At 39.1% G+C, this 23,690-nt stretch overlaps 1 protein-coding gene across 2 annotated transcripts in view; it reads left to right on the top strand.

Annotated features, from left to right (window-relative positions):
- stau2 (staufen double-stranded RNA binding protein 2) overlaps positions 1-23,690 on the top strand; it is a 131,305-nt gene that overhangs the window by 68,904 nt on the left and 38,711 nt on the right. For both annotated transcript variants that reach the window (XM_012964619.3, NM_001011376.2), the window contains 1 exon segment: positions 18,980-19,093. In XM_012964619.3, coding sequence (XP_012820073.2) covers positions 18,980-19,093 — 114 coding nt within the window.

Raw genomic sequence — 23,690 nt, 5'->3', positions numbered from 1 at the left:
ATGTTATTGGATTCTAGATTCAGTACTTCTAAATTACTTAAATTCTGTATCCCCATATGTAATAAAAGACATTAAGTTTGCCCAGGAGCAGTAACCCATGGCAAGATGTTTGCTTTTAAACAGGTGCTGATTGGTTGCTATGGGTTAATGCTCCTGGGCAAAGCTAGTGCCTTTTATTACATACCCCTATTAAATGCTTATTCTTTGCTCCTCCAAAATTCAATCCTTTTTTTCCTCTTTTGGGTAAGAGAAAGATCAGATTGGTTGTTGTAAAAAACATTGCTGTTTTTGGATTGGATCATTGCTTGGATAGAGACACAACATACCATTTCATCAATATCTGTGGGAAATTGATTGCCTGCAGGTTACACTTGTAATGTAAAAAAATAAAAATAATTTTTGTTTCTCAAACAATAATGTGAAACTGTCATACTGCACAGAACCTTCGCAAAGAACAGTCACACTGAAAGAAAATGTACCATATGTAGATATTTTACAATTCAATATTTATATCCACTTACAGGTTTGGCTACGGTATAAGGGTACAGGTATAGGCTTTGTTATCCAAAATCTTTAGGACCTGGTATTTGCTGGAGAACAGATCTTTCTGTAATTTGGATCTCCTCTCTACTCAAAGATCATTTAAACATTAATTCCAACCCCATTAGGATTGTTTTGTCATCGATAGGATTCATTATATCTTAGCTGGGTTCAAGTACAAGGTTCAGGTTTATTGTTACAGGGGATAAAAAGAAAACATTTTTAAACATTTTAATTATTTGATTAAAATGGCTTCTAAAGGAGTTGGCCTGCCTGTAATTTGGATCTTTCTGGATAACAGGTTTCTGAGTAACCGGTCTGATTCCTGTACAGGATATTACGTTCACTGAACATGCCTTCTATACATATATGCATGCATAAGTGTGATTTTAAGGGATATTAATATATTGCTTTTAGGGATGCACCGAACCCAATTTTTTGGGTTCAGCCGTATACGAAACCAAATCTGAATCCTAATTAGCATATGCTAATGAGGATCCGTAAGGGTTAAGGGCTCTGGCACACGGGGAGATTAGTCGCCCGCAACAAATCTCCCTCTTTATGTATGTATGTATGTATGTATAACTTTATTTATAAAGCGCCACAAGGGTACGCAGTGCTGTACAGTCTTACAGAATACAAAATTACACACAGGGAGGACAAGTGATATAATAAATAAATACAATAAATATATATATGTATATAAGTGCCATGTGGTATGAGACACAGTAGGAAGGAGGTCCCTGCCCCGTAGAGCTTACAGTCTAACAGGCAACTAATCTCCCCGAAATGCCATCCCACCGGCGAAAATGTAAATCGCCGGTGGGATGGCATACGCAGCGGCGCAATTTCAGTGACATCGCGGAAGTTGCCTTGAGAGGCAATGCGGGCAACTAATCTCCCCGTGTGCTAGAGCCCTTAAAACTGCTGCGCACATAGCGTGCTGTGAAATGTTTTCACCCTAACATTTATCTCCTCTGAATACTAATTAATGCTAATTAGCATTCGGTTCGGCCAGGACCGTGGATTCGGCCAAAACCGAACCTGCCAAAAAGGCCGAATCCTGGCTGAATACCAAACCGAATCCTGGATTCGGCGCATCCCTAATTGCTTCCCTCTGCTGAGGCTTTCTAGATAAATTCCGGTAGAACAGGGCATGGATGGGTTAACATAATAAAAAAAAGGAGCGATTCTTATTCAAGCATAACACAAATATTATGATAGTCAGTACTCATAGAAGCTTTTATGTACGAGAAACACAAAGAAGTGATGTTGAGCTCTGGTTTTGCATGTTAATCTTTCTACGTATTATACTTACATCCCCTGAGTGATTTTCATATCTCTAGCCAATGATGTCTACGTCAGCACGCTTTCTTCATTTATCCCAGTATATTAAAAATGAGAACCTTTAAGTCTTACCAGCATTAGGAATATTAGGTTTCCTACAGCGCTGTATATGATTAAAGGGAGACTCCCTAATATGATCTGAAAGCTCATATTAAAGACATTCATATTGCCACTTGCATATTTTTTTCTTGGTTTTGCCAATATATACATGTCCGATTATATTCTCAAGCTACCAACAGCCAGTTACGGTCAAATGTAGACTGGTGACTGTACTAGGCATAGGGAACAACTGCCAAACCCCTCATTAATTATGAATGAAACAGGTTAAAATATATACTGAAGAATTTCACCCACTAGGAAGACTAACCCTGTAACAGACTTATATAGCAGGTGCCCTCATATCACTGATGCATACACAGCGGTACCAAATAGCCAAGCCTTCCAGACACTTTTAAGAGCAAAATGAGTTTGTAAGAAGTCCCAGAGCTGTATCTCAGGCTGAACTGAATCTCTGTGGGAAATGGCTCTGTACAAGGGAGTTCCAATTACATTCCTCTTCAGTCTTTACCCTGCAGAAAGCTGGCTGTGTTATAAGAATTAAATAAGTGTCTTTGGTTTTTGTTGGTATGTGCACCTGAGAAAGTTATTTATGAGAATCTTGCGTTCAGCTACAATGGATGTACATGTTGGAATACAAGTGTGTGAAACCATATTGAATGTGTTCCCCTCTGCACAAAAGAAAAAAAAAACAACACTAAATGTACATATGTAATTTGAAGCACTGTGCCTAAAATCTACTTAATTATTGTGTTAAATTAAGGAAACACCCCATGAACATTTAAGTTAACCCCCATAACACCATTCTGTTGCAAGTTATATCATCATTGTGCACTCTGGGTATTAATCTGTTGCCTCTATACCCCCACAATTGATTCTTTTGTTGCCACACGGGGTGCACCAGGGCTGCAAGCAGAAATTTTGGGGCCCCCGCAAGTTATTTATCTGGGACATCCCCAATGAACTCAAGCACATAGTTCCAAAATTGACAGGTACTTAGGTTTTGCTAGGTCAAAAATTTGTATTCTATGGATGTGTGTTCATTTGAATTTTTAACCGCAGCTACTATGGTACAAACTCTCAAGTCAATTTACTGAAATCAGATGTGGCTATAGAGGAACCAGACTTTGCAGCTGCTGGAGGCCTAGGATCTATAGGGAGCCCCATGGGACTGTCTTGTCCCGAAAATGTAGGGGCCCAATGATATTGTTGTGGGGCCCAATAACCAGTCATTCCACTGTTGAAAGGTTCATACAGGTTACAGATCATTCAATTTAGTTGTGTGTGCTTAGAAGCGGGCGGATGCTGTGCAGATTAGTGGAGCGGCGTACTGGAGTGGATCCGCTTCTCTCTGGCTGGAAAAAAAAACCCGCCAGTGCTCCATGGGGCTTTACCCTTAAGCTGGCCATACACGTGTCGATCTGACGATGTTTTGTGCGACCATCGGTCACACGAAACATCGTCAGATCCGCCACACACAGTCAGGGCTGAAACAGCAGATAAGGAGGTAGAAACAATAGGATTTCTACCTCCTTCTGCCGATTCAGCCCTGACCGCAGATTTTGCTCAGGCACCTTCTATGGCGCCCGATCAAAATCTTCTAACCTGGCCGATCGGCGAGTCGTCCGATATCAGCAGCTTCCTGCGATATCGGTCGACTCGCCGACATGCCATACACGCACCGAATATCGTACGAAACGAGGTTTCGTACGATAGTATCGGTGCGTGTATGGCCAGCTTTAGGGTTTTGAGGCAGTAACATAAATCTGTCCTACTCTCAATATGTGTTCTTCTACTAGACTAGGTTGACTTGACAGCTTCAAATAATGCAGATGTAGCAGTAAATAACATTTCTATAGGGTTAGGGCAGGGGTCCCCAACCTTTCTTACTCGTGAGCCACAGTCAAATGTAAAAAGACTTGGGGAGCGACACAAGCACCATAAAAGTTCATGGAGGAGCCAAATAAGGGCTGTGATTGGCTATTAGGCAGCCTCTATGCACCTTATCAGCTTACAGAGGCTTTATTTGGTAGGAAATCTTGTTTTTATTCAACCAAAACTTGCCCCCAAGTCAGGAATTCAAAAACAATTACCTGGTTTGGGGGCACTAAGAGCAACATCCATGGGGTTGGGGAGCAGCATGATGCTCACGAGCCACTGTTTGGGGATCACTGGGTTAGGGTAATTGAAAAGACACAACCCTGTTAAACTCTCGTTAACTGTTGACTGGAACATGTCAAACATAAACACAGTACTCTTATCACCTTTGGGGAAGATGTGTAATACGTGGCACCTTCTGGTGATAGCAAACTCAATGCAAATGGCTTGTGCTAATGAAGCCACATGTTTGTGTGATTTATGATTATCTCTTTATCCAAGAGCAGAGAGACACAGGGATATGTACAGCGTGAAATGTAAAATAAAATCTGTTCCAGCTTGCAGCATTATTCGGGATCTACAAATGCACATTTATCGAGGCAGCTGAAACTGTATTGTGCAACTATTTATGTTCCTTTCAACCCTCTCCCCTCACCTACTGGCCCAGGTGCTGACTGTTTTGTGCATGTGCTGATCCCCCCACTGGATTTAGCCATAAGCAGGGCCAGAACTAGGGGTAGGCAGAAGAGGCACGTGCCTTGGGTGCAACAGAGGGGGGCGCTAGGCACATACCATTAATGCCTACCCTTAGTTCAGCTCTTTAATTTCAGATGCTGGGCAAACTGAGGAAGCAGTGAAGCATGATGGTACGAGTAGAGTCCCTCATTCCCACCCATCACTGCATGGTACTCCCGTTTGCCATCTCCCCCCTATTCTGCTTGTCAAACTTAACCCTTCCCCTCAGCAAAGCTAGATAGATATAAATTTCCCAAGCTCAGGAAGAGACACTTGTGGCCAGTGTCTGGCCAAATAAAGTCAGTATCCAAGTCAAGCCACCTCCCCTTTTGATTGCCACCCCCACTGCCTTGGGCACTTCCTTCATTTGTCTGGCACTGGCAGCAAGTGTTTGATGGCCGGCTTAGGGAATTTATATACATATATATATATATATATATATATATATATATTTGCTGTTCATGAGGTCACTGAATGTGATGTGATGTTCACAGCTTTTTTTTTGTGACATGTGGAGTGCAGTGCTACCTATTTACTATATAGCTAACAGGAGCACTGGCCAGGGGTATCAGATAAGCTGTTATATTCAATAGGTGTGTCTAATGTTTGCCCCCCCCCCAGTGATTTTAACTTTCCTTTAAATGCTTATAGAGCATCATTTTGGCTAATGGCACATGGGTCGGTATCTCCACTTGTGTATATACGCGGGGCTGATCCCGTGCCTTACAGCACACACACATTCAGGGAGTGGAAGACTCTTCTCAACTGGTGCATATATGGGAATAGAGAAAAAATGACCCATTGTCATTAAAATTAAATAAAGAAGAGAATAACTCAAGTTTTGTTGGCCAACACTTGATACGTTTGTTTTGTTGGTTAACACTAGATAAGGCTCTCTTAGCAGCAGATTCTTGGCATTTGAGATTTAATGCGCAGTAAATGTTTCAATATCATGTAGGCTTTACAATAAAGGCTTTGCCCACTGCTGAGAACTCGACACGCCAGTTAAAGTTTCAGAGGGACACTAATCAAGCATATGTTTCCTTGACACATTCATTGTGTCATATATCACTTCTTAATATTTCCTCCTTCAATGATGGAGAAAGTTGATGTTCTAGCATGTAGGTCTTTTAAATGGGATATTTTGATTTGCTTTGCGGGGGGTGACCCAAAAGAGACAAGCATGGAAAAGCTGTATTTAAAGTGGGGATAGTAAAATACTGGTTTTTCTGGCCACAATTATAAGAAATGACGGAGATAATAGGTATACATAGTATTATTTTTGGCTATTCAAGTTACCATTTCTTGTGGTCTTTGTTATCCTGATGCACTATGTTTATACCATGGACCTTTTTTACTCATTAGCCACACTCGTATGTAAAAAATGTTAATGAGCCACACAAGCATGAGAAAAGATCTTTGGGGATGCCAAATAAGGGTTGTGATTGGCTATTTGGTAGCCCAGTGTGGACCGCTAGACTGCAGGATTCTCTGCTTGGAGAAAAACTCTGTCTCTGTGCTCCAAGAATTTGCCTCCAAGCCAGAAATGCAAAATTAGGCACCAACTTAGAGGCCACTGGGAGCAACATCAAAGTGGGTACTAAGCATCATGTTGCTCATGAGCCACTGATTGGGGATCACTGGCTTATACACTAGTCACTTGGCTGCTCTTTACAAAAATTTGTTTTCTGTACCATTTTTCATAACTGCTGATATAATGCATTTTTAATCTTGGCTACGAGCTTCAACTATGGGCAGCCAACTGCCAGAGAGTAGTCACTGGTGCAGGTGACAGTTTGCCCCATCCTTGTTTTAACGCATTTTTTATAGGCCTCTGGTACATTGGATGGTTCACTGCAGCTGTAATCCCTACTAATATATTTTGAAGAGATACTGACACCAGAAATTAAATCTATTTCACATTTATCATAACATCGTCTTTGCTTGTTATTTATATTTTTGCCATTTTGTGCAGCATTAGAAGCTATAACTGACATGACCTATAGGTAACTTTTCATGTAAATTAATATTTTAAAGAGTAGTTTTTTTAGTGTCAGTATCACTTTAAGCCTGATTACATTGGTGGTAGAAAGAAAAACAGCCTATAATTAAGTACCACAAGTTACGAAATGTGTTTGGCTTTTATGGACATGTTATTTCTGAATAAAGATTAACTCTTTATTTTAGTTGAACCTGTTAATGTTGGAGTTATTGGGCGCCTGCTTTTTTAGGAAAAAAGGAAAAAAAGCCCAGTTTCAGACCAGGTCTCCTAGGGATCACCAAAGTGCCTGACACCCTGGGTCCACCCTTGCAGCAATGAGATAGTATAGGGTTTTTTCAATAGACTCCCTTGATGGAAATAAAGATAAGCTTAAATTCTCCTAGGCTAGGGCACGCTAATACAGTATGTACTCTGTTAGGCCAGTCTGACAGTTGCCTGATAGCTTCAGATCAAGTCTTTTATATATATACATCAAAGTACACTTTCTCTTCAAATTATACAACTGTGTTCAGCAAAGGCAGTTAGTTATATAGGATATAATGTAAAAATATAAGGATATTATCAAGGTCTTGGAATGGTAGTGACTTCTAATATTCTCATATTTTACAACAGGGGAAACATTATTGATCATAATACCCAAGTTTCAGTGAGCCATGTGACACAAATTATATCACTAACCACAGATTATAACCAATTACATTACTAAGCACAGTTTATAAGGATATCATTTACAGAATGTTCATTGCTCTTGTGTATTATATACTAATATGCCAGCACCATTAACTCAAGTCCCAACTCAACTTCACCTGTCATATTAGTGAATAATTATTAGCAAATAAACAAAGTAAAAAAGGAAAGTGACCCTTGACATAAGAAAGTAAAAGGAAAAGTCCCTTGTGCTGGTCATTGAAATCAGAACTTTAAATATTTACATTTTTGTATGATGATCACACACACACTAACTGATAATCTCTCGGAAAGTACCACTTACTGTGTTTGTTTTTTCTCGGTGGGACTAGTCCTTTCCTTGAAAAGCAGATGTTACAAATTCAAGAGTGCCAGCACTTTACACATTGAAAGTGGAATTTATTCCTTAGGTTTTCTCCTTCAGGTTTGTGTTTTTACTTTCACTGACAGAGGTAATTGACAGTCACTGAGGATATATCATGATTTTTTTTTTTAGTTTTAGGCAGTCAAGTCATTTTTATAAATTTTCTCTTTCTAAAGTCCCCAAGCAAATGTCACTGGGGGTTATTTATTAACAGTGGGCAAATTTGCCCATGGGGGCAAATCAAATTGTTGCATTCATTGTTCTACCTGCAGGTGGCTGAAAAAAAGGCAATAACTAATTGGTTGCTGTGGGTTACTGCAAATTTGCCCAGTGTTGATAAATGAGCCCCAGTGAGTTAAGGTGGCCACGCACTGGCAGATTTAAGATGCCGATTCAGCAGCTTATCTGTCCGTGTATGGGGCCCTCCAATGGGCCTCCATGACCGTCTGACAGGCTTGATTTTCCGTTGGATTGAGGACCACATTGGCTCATTGATGCAGACCCCCCTCCAACAGCTCATATGTAATGCGATCATTGGGCCCTAGGGCCATACCATGGCATTAGCATGGTGGGCATATGACAGGAAAGATCTGCTCTTATGGCATTCTGGCCACATAAGTGGATCTTATATTGTATGGCCACCTTAAACAGCAGTGCAGGCAGCTGTCCTATTTTTGTCTCCGCGTAGGGCTTTAAGAAAGGAGTGATCTATTTCAGTATTTTTTCAGTAATTTTCAAAATTAATACAGGTATGGGACCTGTTATCCAGAATGCTCCGGACCTGGGTTTTTTCAGGTAACTGATCTTTCCGTAATTTGGATCTCAATGCTTTGCCTACTAAAAAATAATTTAAAGATTGAATAAACCCAATAGAATTGTTTTGTCTCCAATGAGGGTTACTCATATCTTAGTTAAGAACAAGTACAGGTATGGGACCCGTTATCCAGAATCCTTGGGACCTGGAGTTTTCCAGATAAGGGGCTTTCTGTAATTCGGATCTCCTACCTTTAGTCTGCTAAAAATAATATTTAAACATTAAATAAACCCAATAGGATTGTTTTGCCTCCAATAAGGATTATTTATATCTTAGTTGGGATCTACCCTTTCTCTATGGGTGATGACTTTTCCGTAATTTGAAACTTTCTGGATAAGGGGTACTGTACAAAGTACCGTTTTGTTATTACAGAGAAAAAGGAGATCATTTTTAAAACTTGAAATTATTTGATTAAAATGAGCTCTATGGGAGATGGCCTTTCTGTAAATTTAGAGCTTTTTCCTCTCCTCTCCTTGAGAGGAAACTTCTTCTATTTCGGGAAATCGCGGCGCTGCATATGCCATCTCATCAGCGATTTACATTCAAGCCGGTGGGATGGCATATCGGGGAGATTTGTCGTGGGCGACTAATCTACTAGTATACCACGGCCCTTAGAAGGTTGTACTTACATGCACAAATAACCTTGATTTGATTAACATTGCACACCTAAAAGACACCACTTACACGCAAATTCTGTTATGAAACCAGCGGCACAATTCACCTGCACATCCTAGTTTCGCTCTGTTTTGGCAATGGCAGACAACGTGCTGTGCATGGTGTTTATCAGGCACACAATGATTGTGTAGGTAGGAAAACAAACAGAGCCATGTGCTTTCGAATATTACATAAAATGAGCCCTTCTGTTGTGTAGACATTATGTCTTGAAAGGTTTTTCAAGTCAAGTTTTCCTCTTGTATTTTCCTGTACCCCTGCTGATATCTGTGTCGCTTTAAAGTATATCTTGGATTTTAAACATTCACAGAAATTTTGCTCTAATAGGTATTAATAAGTGGAAATGGCTGTTACAAGAAATCTTTCTTAACTAGACTGGATTTTATTTGCACTCTGCTCAGACCACTTCTTACTTTTTAATTACACTGATTTATCACTCGGTTAATCTGCTAACATGAAAACAAAACCATAATTTAATACTGAAGAATTCATTCCTCTGGACAGCTTGTGGAACAATAGCATTCCTGTGGCAATAATTCAGCCACATAATGGTGCAGCCCTACTTAAGAACGCTGTGTACAGAGCTTTTTTTTCCATTTTCAGACAGTCTAATATGGTTTTGATGGCAGGGGGAGTTAGCTTTAGACCTCTGTTTCATAAACAGGCTGACTCTGGAAAATTCCCTTCATTTAATATCTAAAGCCTGTTATGATTACAGGTATGGGACCTGCTATCCAGAATGCTGGAAACCTGGTGTTTTCCAAACAGGGAGCCTTGACATAATTTGGATCACCATACCTACTAAAAAATCAAACCCATCAGGATTGATTTGCCTCAAATAAGGATTCATTATATTTTAGTTGGGATCACATACAAGATACTGTTTTATTATTACAGATTAAAAAGGAAATATGTTTTAAAATTTTTAATTACTGTATTTGATTAAAATGTAGCCTATGGTACATGACCTTCCCCTGATTCAGAACTTTCTGGATAATGTGTTTCTGGATATCCGATCCCTTATCTGTACTAAGATAATTTATGATCATGCTGTTCCTGTAGTTCCTGTCTTCTAGACTTTATTTACAGCCAGGCCCGGATTTGTGGAGAGGCCACAAAGGCCCGGGCCTAGGGCGCAAGAAATTTTTTTAAATTTGGCTCCCATACGGAGCAGTCGTGACCTCTCCCCACTGCTCCGTATGGGAGTTTAAAGTAGCGCATGCGCACTCGCGGAGGGTTATCGCCCGTTTGCGCATGTGCACTGGGGGGGGGGGGGCGCTTTTGCGCATGCGCACGGGTGGAGGGGGGGGCGACATACAGGGGCGGCCTCGGGGCGCCCAGAACAGAAATCCGGCCCTGTTTACAGCAATACCATTGTTTTTAAAGGGCTATGTACTGTACCTACATGTGCCAGTGTTCCCATACACAAGTTGTGCAGCAGGGGAGTTGTAAACTATAGATGAGTTGCTATATTGTAGAATAGGATGTAGGTGCGCTGTGGTCCATTGGGCAGTTACAACAGTGATACAACTATAAGTAAAACATTGTAATTACCATATTTTATTCACGTGCCATATTTCAGTTTGGAGGAGGAGGGTGATCTAACTGCAATTTAAAGCAAACACTTTTGTGACTGGCAGCTCACAGCAGTTTGGACAACTTGCTGGTGAATTGGAAATTGAATTAGGGATTGTTCATTAAAATGATAAAACGAAGCACATTTCCTTACAAAATCACCCTTGATATACTTTGTAGTGAGCATTAAACCAATATGCAGGCGTTGTAAAATGATAAAATACATTAAAAAATGAAAACCTTACAAACGTCAAATGAAAAGCACCTCTTGTTATCAGAAGGCAAATACACACAAGGTATGCAGACGAAAGGGAAAACGACCCAAAGAGACCGCAGTGTAGACAAAATCAGCATGAAAGCCAACTTGCAGAGATAACCATTGATTAGGAATCAGAGTAACAAATAGCGCTATCAGCAGGGAAACACATGCACACAACTTGCTATCAGAGGGAAAAATTCTGCTGTGGAGCACCTGGGCATCTCTTATGCTGAATACTGATCTGAATACAGAGATTGTGCTCAGCAGTACTATGACAGGGATATATCAAATGAGAAAAGTGTAAATACAGATTTGGGTCTCCATAGAAATGTTAAAGATATGAGTATAACAGGGGCTTACAATTTTATGTACATGAAATGCATAAAAAGGTTTACTTGTGACTGAAACACTGTTATGCCATATTTTGTAAATAATGGTAATATGGAAAGAAGTTAGTTTAGATCCTAAACCTGAGAAACTATATTTTATAGCACAGAACCATGAAAATGCATGAAATTGCCTACATGTTAGGCACCGCCAAGTGACTTTAATTGCTTACCTTGTACCCCAGGCTGGTGCCCCTGTTAGGAGAAAACTGCACCAGCCCGGGGTACCTGTAGTGCTTCCTCCTTCCGCGTTTCTTCTGCCGGCAAAATCCCTGGGCCGGCGCATGCGCAGTAGAGTGAAAAGCCGACTTTGTTGTTAAAGTTCAGTTTTTCACTCTAATGCGCATGCGCAAGCATGCCAACGCGGAAGAAGGAAGCACTCACTGCTACCCCAGGCTGGTGCTGTTCTCTCTTAACGGGCACCAGCCCGGGATAAAAGTTAAGCGATTACAGTCACTTGGGGGTGCCTAACATTTTGGCACCCCCAAGAGACTTAGGCTTTCCTTCTCCTTTAAGGGCTCTGGCACACGGGGAGATTAGTCACCCGCGGCAAAACTCCCTGTTCGCGGGCGACTAATCTCCCCGAGTTGCCTTCCCCCTGCCATCCCACCGGCGAACATATAAGTCGCCGGCGGGATGGCAGACGCGGCGGCGCGATTTAGCGCAAATCACCGAAAAAGACTTGCGAGTCTTTTCCCGAAAGCGACTAATCTCCCCGTGTGCCAGAGCCCTTAAGCAACTGAGCTCTTCAGCACAACCCTTTGTATATCCTGTGTTTGTTGCTAAAGATTGTCTGGGTGTGTTTAATTATACACATGTTTCAGCAATGGCTAATTCAATCATTTGGCCCTAGGGTAAAGGGTATAGGAGCCATCAGAGTGAGAAAGGCATCAATAAGCTGATGTGGTCCCTGATCTGACAGGAAAATCCAACTTGCGTAATCGACACTAAGCCAAAGTCACGTTGGGGGTCCCCATACATGAGCAAATAAGCTGCTGAATTGTTCTGAAGGACTCAAATCAGCAGCTTAAATCTGCTCTTGTATGTCCACCTTAAGGGCACTGTTCTAGAACTCTTAGAGAACAAAGAGGAGTTTGCTGACCTGCTAGAAGCAACCTGGGCTCTTTGTTTTACAGAATGGAATGTATGGTTTGACTTTTATTACAAGTGGCTGCTTAGAACATTGTGGTTAAACTAACAGAATAAAGCAAAGAAGGACCCTGAGGAATTGGCAAGGATATGTAGCATACTATGACCCAACTTTCCATATTTGCTTTCATCTTTTAACATTCAACCATTTGTAGCATATCCAGCTACACATTTGCATTCATGATTCTCTTTTTCTTATCTGGCCAGGGAGAGATAAAAGCGAGGTGATAAGCAGAAGGTCAAGCCTGAATGGGAGCTTACGGTGTAAAAGAGATATTTTAATCAGCAGCACCATACAAAACCACTGATGGCTTGATTATAAATATTTTATGTTACTCTAGATTCCTTCAGGCAGATTAATTGTATGTTGAACTACTTTTATTAAAGGGACATGATCTTCAAAATTTAAAAAAAAATAAATTTGGATTACATTAGCAGTGCACTAAGTTGCTAACACAGTAATATTTATAAGAACTGGTGCTTCTATTATTTTATTTTTTTTTTTGCAGAGAGAAAAAATCTTTCTCTTTTCATGTATATAGAAAACTGAAAGATGCCAAATACTTTCCTGATACATTCTAGGTGGTCGTACACTGCTGAACCTTGCTATATTAGAGGATCTGGGTCCGATTTGGCCACCTAAGTACAGGGCCAAATAAAACTGATCCAATCACTGGGGCTTGCACCATGTTAGTTACGTCGGTGGGCCCTATACATGGAAGAGTCAGCCGCCTTTATCAGCCAGCGTATAGCCACCCTTAAAACTGTATAACCACACTCTCTGACTTTAGTAATGAGATTATAATGTTATATCTGTAGTAATAAGTCAAATCAACTGGACTTGCCGTGTTTTTTTTTTTCCTGAAGACATTTCACTAGTCGCCTGACTGGCTTTTTTTCCGTTCAGAATGAATTCATTCATTCTAAATTGAGAAAATGAGCTAGATGACTAGGGAAACTTCTTCAAGAAAAAAAAACACACAAGTCCAGTTGCTTTGACTTATTACTACAGATGAGCACAGACTACCATGACCTGGGTGAATGAGAATCTTCACAGGCAGACTGCAATTTTGTAATCAATAGAGGCTGCCTAAGCTGTAGTAAAAGGCTTTGCAGTTCTCTTAGGTGTAATTTTAGGATGTAATCATGACTTTTTGCATTTGGTTAAAAGGGTAATATATACTTATATAACGTTTTTTCATTATGAGATAAATTAAAACTATTGCTGAAAGTATATTCTGCCAATTCTCTTAAAGATTCCAATTTTTTTTTTAATTTAAATTAGGAAACACTACTAGACAAAAATTGTTTTGTTTTTACACTTACTAGCTCATCCTACTTCTCCCTGCAATCAACTGAGTTTAGGATAAAGATTTTTTTATATTTAATTTCGAAATTTGACATGAAGCAAGCCATTTTTTTCTTTCCCAGATGTCCAAAGCCATGTGACTAGTGCTCTGATAAACCCCAGTCTCTTTACTGCAGCACTTTAAGTTGGAATGATATCACCCCCTCCCTTCCCCCTCTAGCAGCCAATCAGCAGAACATGGGTAGGTAGCAAGGTAACAGCTACCTGACACCTCTGCTAAAGGATTCAGCTGCCTTAAAGGAACAGTAACATCAAAAAATTAAAGTGTTTTAAAGTAATTAAAATATAATGTGCTGTTGCTCTGCAAAAAAACTTATGTTTTTGCTACAGAAAAGCTACTATATAAATAAGCTGCTGTGTAGCCATGGGGGCAGCCATTCAAGCTGGAGAAAAGGCACAGGTTACATAGCAGATAACAGATAAACCCCCATTATATGGGGCTTAGCTACTAGTTATCTGCTAAGTAATCTGTGCCTTTTCTCCATTGAATGGCTGCCCCCATGGCTACAGAGCAGTTTACTTATATAAACTATAGTAGTCTTTCTGGGGCAAACACACCAGTTGTAGCAATGCAGGGCAACAATACATTATATTGTTATTACTTTTATACACTTTCATTTTTTGGTCTTACTGTTCCTTTAACTGATAGTGCTCTGCTCAGGGACGGATTATAAAGTGCTGCGCCCCAAGGCAGCTTGCCCCACCCTGCCCCCTCCCAGTCTATGGGAGTTTCTATTCTCAGCGAAACCTGGCAACATTTTTTGATCATTACTAGATTTCAGCACTATAGAGATCAAAATTAATTCAGAACACATTTGCATTGCTAAACATGCTCACTTGCCACCCCTAGTGGTAGACATGAATCTAAGCAGGAGAAACCCTCTAGCTATTATGTGACTTGGGTTGTATTGACAGTACATTGAGCAGGAGAAGCAATAGGTTACCTGAAAGCAGTTTTATTGTGTAGTGCTGGCTCCTTCTGAAAGCTCAGGATCAGGCACAATGACTTGAGATGGCGCCTACACACCAATATTACAGCAAAAATAATACATTTGTTGGTCCAAAAAGAATGTTTAGTTCATTTAAATGGTAGAGTGAATTATTTGCAATGTAAACAGTGTAATTTAGAAATAACATGTACACCATAAAAATCACAACAGAATCCCTTTAAGATCTGCTTGTTTTGCAGTGTCGCCAAACACTTGACCTGCAGGCCATCAGGAGAGGACTATTATTTGGAAATATTTGGCCAGATAGCCTGTCTAACAGCCCATAACCAGACATTTAAGCTTCTGACTCGGTCTGAAGGGCCCGAGTTGGCAGCTTAAATCTGCATGTCTATGGCCATCTTAAATTTAATTAGGGATTATAAAATGTGAAAAATACACAACCCCTTTTCTTCTTTTTTTATGTCTGTCTGCAAACAAGCAGTGGTTCCCACAGTTGTTTGCAAGAACCAGAAATTTGTAAAATAAAACCCCCTTTTCATTTTTCTCTTTTTTTCTTTTTAGCTCAAGAAATTTAAAATATAGGGCCTAATTCACTAAAGGGCGATAAAACGTGCGCTATTTTTATTGTGCGCTAAAATTTTTACCGCGTCTTAATTTTGGCGATTTTTCGCACGATTCACTATAAGCATACTCGCGCTTTTTTATGCGCGATATTGCATGCGTTATTTAACTCGCGAAAAGACTATTTCAATGCGGTATTTGCCGGTACATGCGCTAAATTACGCGAATAATCGCCGCATATGAATGGTAGCATAGAAATAGTGTATAAAAATTGTTGCCACATATAAATGATGTATATAAATATTAGCCACATATAAATGGTATCATATAAATAGTAGATGCTTATAAATAGTAGCCACTAGTGATGAGCAAATGTGTTCTGGTTATCTTTAGTGAAAAATTAGCAAATCTTTCGAAAGATCCACGAAACGGCAAAAATATTGTGCGGGCAAAAAAATTGTTGCTGTGACTATTATTTTTTGACGCTTGTATAAATTTTTGGATGTGCGGTGAATTTTTGCGTGGCAAATTTTTTCATGCGTTTTGCCATTGGCGGAATGTTTTGAGAAACGCATGAAAAAATCCGCCGCGAAAAAAATTCAACGCACGTCCAAAAATTCGCTGCGAATCCATGCCTGGCGAAACATTTCATCACTTGTAGCCAAATAGAAATAGTCACGCAAATGAACGCACGCCATGTTAGCCATACACGCCAATACTTGCAGAAAATTACTGTATTAAAAATGAACATTTCGCTGCAAACTGGCGGCTGCGTCACTCTAGGGGAAACACAGACTTGAATAAATAACACTGTAAGTCCATATTTTATTGCAAAAAATCATTTACTGTACTTTTGTATAATTTTTCACCTGCCTGTAGTAGGTGTTAATTTTCGCATAGCCGAATGCGATATTTAGCGCGCAAAAGTTATAGTGAATCATGCGATCGTATTCTTTTCAGCGCGGAAATTAACGCAAAACGGTAAAACTAGTGCGAGAAATAACCCATGCGAAAATGGCGATTTTTCGCACGCGATAATACTATGGTGAATCGCGCGCAAATTATTTTGCGTTTTTTAACGCGAAAAAGCGTGCGATAATTTTTATCGCCCTTTAGTGAATCAGGCCCATATTCTCTTAATTATAGATAAAGAAGCGCTTGTTTATTGAACTGATCTTACATTTTGTGGACTGATAAATCTTTTAATCTTACATAATTAAACATTGCTGTGATAGAGATGTCACCCATAGCAAAATAAGAGAACAATGTAAGCAATGCTCTTTAAGGGCTCTGGCACACGAGGAGATTTGTTGCCGGCGATTTTTAAAAGAGCGATTTGGCAACAAGACGAGCGACAGACGCCAATGCTAAATCAATGGAAATCGCCAGCGTCAAAACATACGAGGCTACTTCAAATCACCTGCTGTTTCAAATCACACACAGACCCTTTTCTGAGCGACTTGAGTAAACATGAGGGGGGGGTTAACTGTTGAGTGGTACCTTGGGTAGCAAATTGCCTGGAGCTCAACTCGCATGAAATCTCTTCGTGGGTATTGTCGTGGCGACTTGTCGCCACAGCGCCGGGGGGAAAAAACGCAGGCGACAAATCTCCTTGAGTGCCAGAGCCCTAAAAGAGCGGGCCCCCTGCTTTCTATATTGATCAATATTTATATTTTATTTGCATGATTAATGCAGGGGAGGAGCATGCCATTTTTGTTTTATGAGGTACCAATAGAAGGTATTCTACTGGAGAAGTTACAATTATATATGAATGTATAGCATTTGGTCTCTGTCCTACCTAACTCTTCATTATTTTTTGCCTGGGGTTTACCATATACACAATTCAGTTGTACATTGCTGCTGAATTTCTTGGTCGATTCTAAAAAAGAGTTAAGAATAATAGACATGATAACTAATCAAATACCACAGTTTTATAGTTTTCACTGATCCACAAAGTTTGTGACAAAGTGTAGAATCCGTATTCTGTAATATTGTGGAATTTGTGCAGATTTTACTGTATTTGAAACTTCCTCAACATAGTGAAACTAATATACAGCAGATGGAGTGGCAGTACAGTGACAAGTAAAGCCCAGGAATTAGGGCTGCTATTATGATAATAAACATCTAGAAGGAACTTTTTATTACATGCACATTTTGAGACAGAAGGGAGGTATTGTTTAAGACTGCACTGAGTCTGGTCATTTTCTAATATATCTTCCAGTTGTCTTTAATCTTTTTTTCATGGCCTTTTTAAGAATGTTGTGGTCTCTTAGCATCCCACTTAAATGGCCAAATTGCTCTTATCTGATCAAAATACTCCATTTGCCATCATTGTAAGTGTTAAGAGATACATGGGAGAAGGTCCGTGCCCGTGAAGGGACAGACACAAATAGGATGACAATATATTTTGCGGTATATTCTCATAACTGCCTAGACTATACCATATGTTATGCCAGTGCTCCAAGAGATATTTACTTTGAAGAGACTGAGAAAAGATTCTCTACATATCAATTCAAGGGTAGAATTCAGCAGATAAGCACTATATTAAAAAAGTATGATAATAATAAAGAGCAGCAAGACAGAAGGATTTATGGAAGGATCCACCAGTAGAAGTTGTTGTGACCAAACAGTGACTCTGAAAGGAACAGAGGTGTCAAACTGGAATGCATGCAGAAGCAAGTACTAAAATGCACTGAAGCACAGATGAGCAAAGGCCTTTCAAAACTACAAGAAGAATTGTTTTCAACAATTTAAGACCGTGTTCTCTTTTAGGGTTATATTGCAAGGAGTTTTTTTTTCCTTTGGCAAAAAAACACCAGTACCACATTAAACCCGTGCCGTGTTTGTAAGCAGTGACGGGTGGATGTCATTCATGTCACTGCTTACAAATATAAAGCAGGTTGACATGGTACTGCCATTGTCTCCAGCAGAGACGGGTGGATAAATATTATTGAATATCGTCAACATGCAGAAGTTTAAACCAGATAAATAGATGATGGAAAGCAACAAAGTCCAGAACCATTGGGCACTCCCACACAAAGCAAAACTGGTGCAGGATATGAAACAAAGAAGGGTGAGTTAGAAAGTTAAGAAGAGATCAAAGATGCAGCACAATTGCAGACACCAAGAGAAAAGAAAGTTGAGTTGATGTGGTATATAGAAGGATGTTTAATATGGAATACAGGCATTGTAGATTGAATTATTTATGCGTGTTATAGTAATCCTGCTTGGCCTTAATGAGGGCAGAGCTGAGGTATGAAAGTAAACATTTAGTGGATGAGGCTTAACATGCTTTTGATTGTCATATACACACTGTCCTCTTGTACAGGTATGCAGTAATCTTCCGTATGAATTTAGTCAGGGGTAAGGGTTTTAACTGTGAGCATGCTAGACTCTGTTATGGATTGTGGCAACAGGCTCACAAGGATGGGCTGAACTGCAGTGTTCCCTAAAGTTTCCGTAATACACCAACAAATATCTTTTTGCATCTTATTTTTGGGAGTTTTTTGTTAATTGCTTTCTTCATCTTTTTGTACTGCATATAATGTATTTGCAGCCTATAGTGTGGCATCTTTGTGATTCTGTTGTGCAGAAGAATATCCTTGTCATTTGTGCTGTTTTCCCTTTATTCCAGGTAAATTACAGTGATCGACAAAGCGGTAATGATTTCTTGACCTGCTTGACATTGTCCCCCGTACAGATGACTTTCCATGGCATTGGCAGCTCACTAGAAGCAAGCCACGATCAGGTATTTAACTTATTTGTTTCTTAATTGCCAACCAGCTCTGCTTCCATTGTTACTACTGTATCTATAATTCTTTGTAAGACTTGTTTTTCTTAAAGGACAAGAAGAGCCTTATTTACTGGGGTGCCAATATTTCAGTGTCACCTCAGCTAATTCAGTCACAAGTCTAATTCAGTCACAATTTTTTTCTCCAGTCCAGGGTAGAAAGTCCAAGAACACCAAGATAAGGAAAAATGTTCCCATATTAGTATGTATAGGTACCAAATTGGCACAAAGAAAAAACATATCCTATCTAGTATCCTGCTAGTACTAGTCTGCCATTAATTATGTGCAAATCAGCCTCCTTTGCCTTCACTACCTACATTTCTGCTACTGTTCTCATTGTATCACATAACAAGGAAACAACGATTCATTGGGAGGTGCCAATGTGTTACAAGTTAGCTATTTCATTAATTATGAGAAATATGTACTGTGTGGGTCTTTTTCTTCTTGTAGACACTTAACAGCATGTACGCTTATCTAACTGGCAACTTTAATTATGCACCTTGATTTTGTAGTGCAATTAATACTTAAGTATGTTCCTTTATGGCTTATTTTAATATAAGGATATAAAGTTATAAAAAATTCCATCAAACTGTTTTGGCAACTTCTCGTTTGCTTCTTGACATTGTCTTGAGAAGCTTCTGAGTATAAAATATAAGTAGTCAAAATAATGAAGTGAAAACAATGGATGCATATAGATTGTAAGCTCTACGGGGCAGGGACCTCCATCCTCTTGTGTCTTTGACTCTTAACTTATTGCAACTGTTACTGTATCTTGTATTTATTTGTATTTATTGTTATACTTTGTATTTATCTATTATCTTATTAACCCCCTGTTTGTATAAATGTATTCTACTGTACAGCACTGCGTACATAAGTAGCGCTTTATAAATAAAAATATACATACATACATGTGGCTGCACTCACTGTAACATTATATGGTTTTAGATAAAACAACTATTGAAAAAACTTTATTTTTTTTTAGAGACTGAAAGTTTCAAAAAAGCTTTCCATGGAGCTCTGCTTACAGGCTTTACACATTACAATAAGCGTAAACCTCCAGGTTACAATGTTACCTTTAAAATCCTGCATCAGGACCTTACATTTGTTGAAAAGAGTTTCACCCTATTAAACTTGCCCCAGTAGGGTGTACTAATTTAACGTGGCCTTTAATTGAAATCGCAAAATAGCACTGATTGGGCAGTCAGGAGGTGATGGAAACTAGAGTGCCCATAGATGTATTACATGCTTTTATTTATTTCACTTGTTTAATTAAGAATTGCTTGGAAAACCAGAGGATGTACACCATCTGAAAAAGTTTAATCACTACAGCAAATTTGTCCATTTGCTATAATTATAGGCTGGGGTGCCTGATTAAAGAAAACTACTTATGTCTTAAAATATTAATAATAATTTTCTTTTGGAAAAAAATTAAAAAGCTTGAAGGATTAGCCAGAGGGAAAACTTAATTATCTTATAAAATATGAGACCTATTTACAAAGCCTTATATTGTGCAACTTCAATGCACTTCACCACATTCTATGTTGAAAGGGCATATCCCATAATTATAATAGCATTCCAACAAATTTGGAAACATTTTCCAAGGTTAGTAAAATCCAAAATATTATTTTATGCTACCATAGGAATTAACGTTAATTTATCAGGTCTGAACTAGAGAACAAAATTCAATAACATTTTGGTAAAAGTGGAGTTCCTATAACATAAATAAATAATATGGTGAAGTAAGATTCATTTTTACAGGTGAAAAAATCTGAAATGAGCAAACTTACACCAGTGTTAGATAATTGCACATATTATGAACAGAGCTCTGTGTGTTACAGAGATATCAAATTGACGAAAACATGCAACTTGGAATCGTTTGCTACATAACCTTTGGCCAGCCCAAAATCTACATTAGTACAAACATCAGGTTAAGAGCACAGATCTAGAAAAAAATGTTTTGGTAATGTGTCTTGGAGATCTTAGCATGTAAGCTCCACCACTGCAGGGACATGTAAAAGATATATATTGTCTGTAAGGTACTGTTGAATATGCAGCCACTATTTTAGTAAAGTATATTAATCATAATACTACCAAACTTCTAATATTTACAGCATTTTATCTGTCATGTGATAATTTATAAAACCGCAATACATCAAAAATGTGAATATCAGGTACATTCTGAACAGTTTGATGTCCTGTCAGCAAACTAATAAACTAAATGAAATGAAATGAAAAAGTAAGTAAATAGAAAAATGAACTAGTCAAATGGAGCGCGTTAAAGTATAAGATGAAGTTTAACAAGTATAGTTAGGGGTATCCGTACCAGGTATGATATAAAGACCCAGGTGTAAAAGACCCCGGGTCTGCCGCTTAAAAGGGTCTTAGTCAAGGCACCCAACACAGTTAAACCGGCTCAAGTCATATAAACATTAAAGTTGGAAAAGCTCACCGCAGTCCAGGAATGGTCCGGGTGCTTAAAGCCCAGAACCCGTAGCTGAAGGAGGCAAATTCATACAGAAGCAAAGGGAACTCCAAATGTTTCTTGCGTTTGCGCACATCTTCTTGATGTCCTGTCACCCTAAGAAATAATTCTAAATTATTTTCTATTTTGTTTGTCAAGCAAAATAAACTTTACTTACACAATATAAATAATACAAATCGTGTTTCCTTTAGTCTTTAAATTCACAATTACAGCAAGTAAGCAGGGTGCCATTTTGTGGACACTGTTATTTAGGCAAGCTTTGTATCACCCCAAAATCTTGTGCATGTGTGTTGGGTTTCATGTTATATTTGAGAAGACTTTTGTTATACAGCTTTTTATGTCTGGGTGACGGTCCCCTTAAAGATTAACAAATAAAAACATCATTTGGTAATCTTAAGCATACAGGGCATCAAACTGTTCAGAGCACACTAATATTCTCACGTAGAGACCCCAAAATGAAATATAGGGCATAGAATAATTTTGGGCAAAACATGTAGTCAGTAACAATGCAAGAATGCAATAAAAGCACAAGAAAATTCTTTAAAAGTAATGTAAAAAAAATCTTGCAGTGATATCATTGGGGAAAACTTCACTTCCACTAGTCTCACTGTGTAATAAAATCACTAGAAATTCAACAAAATCACTATAATTAAGAAATGACTCTAAAACCACACTCTTGTATATCTCCGCCCCTGCCATCTGAGTCAGACTTTTCAATCCCCTACCCTCGCCTACTCGTCCCTTGGTTTGCACTCTCGGCGCTATAAGAGCTGGAATTGGAAAATTGGAATTTCAGCTTTTTAAATTACCAGGAGCAGCAAGATGGAGTTATGGTCGGTGATGTGCTCATAGATTGCGTGTTGGAGCAGATGCAAGAACAACCGCAAACACATGGTATTGCTGGGCCCTTGGGCAGTCGCACCCTGGGGGAAACTTGTTCCTCACTCATTGCAGCCGGCTCAGCAATTGCAGATCTGAAAGTACTGCAGATCATAGACTCTATATTCTCTGTCACTTAGATGCTTTTATTAACAGATCACAAAATTAACAATTTGTGGTACTGGAATGGTTAATAGAGTAGTGAGCTAGTAGTTTTTATATTTTGGCCATAACTGGTTATAAAAAATGTATTCATGAAACCCGATGCACGTTGCTTTCACTAAGTCCTGCTCCTCAAAATACCAATTTAGTAGCAAACCTGCTTTAATTGATGTTGGAGGTGAACTGGCGAGAGCGAGCATATCCAGGTAATTAAATGTAGGGTGGCAGCATTAAAACTCAACTTTAATGTCAGTCAGCAGTGCGGAAGAATTCTGACAAGGGGTTGGAAGTCTGATCAAATTAAAGTCCATTTATTTTGCAGAATAGCATGAAACATTTGGAAGTCATTACACTTTTAAGTATGGTTTTTAATAATTTATAATGAGGACCTTGTAAAGCTTGAGTGGCAGTGAATGTTTTACAAGGTTTTATTTCTGTTTTACTTGTTTAAAAGTTGTTAACAAGAATTACATGGAAAATCCAGTTATGTACACCTGCAGAAAATATTTCATTGCTGGTCATTTTGTCCATTTGCTGAGCTCGTTATTATGGTTATATTTGCCTTCATTTAAGGTTAGTCCCCCATTCACTTGATCTTGCTTTGTCTTAGTTTTATATTTGTAAATTAAACTTTAAGGGTGGATAAGTCATAATAAAATATGTATTCATTTCCAGTAATTGCAAATAATAGCTTTGTTTTCAGCAACAGACCTACATATTGTGTGACACATTGGTTTTATCTCATAGGTACAAAGGAACTCAAATTGAAATTTTGACTTTTAATATTGACTTATTATTGACCCCGGGCTGGTTCCCCTGTACGGAGAGAACAGCACCTGCCCGGGGTAGCAGCGAGTGCTTCCTCCTTCTGGGTTCCCTGCTGCGTGCAGTAGAGTGAAAGCGGAACTTAAACAGAAAAGTCGGCTTTTAACTCTACTGCGCATGCGCCGACTGCTGGCATTTTCAGAAAGGAAGGAGGAAGCTCTGTGCTCCAGGTACCCCGGGCTGGTGCTGTTTTCTCCTAAAAGGGAC

The sequence above is a fragment of the Xenopus tropicalis genome, chromosome 6 (assembly GCF_000004195.4).
Source record: "Xenopus tropicalis strain Nigerian chromosome 6, UCB_Xtro_10.0, whole genome shotgun sequence".
NCBI classification, from domain to species: Eukaryota; Metazoa; Chordata; class Amphibia; order Anura; family Pipidae; genus Xenopus; species Xenopus tropicalis.
Note: the sequence above shows the minus strand (reverse complement) of the source record. Positions and strands in the feature narration are given on the sequence as shown.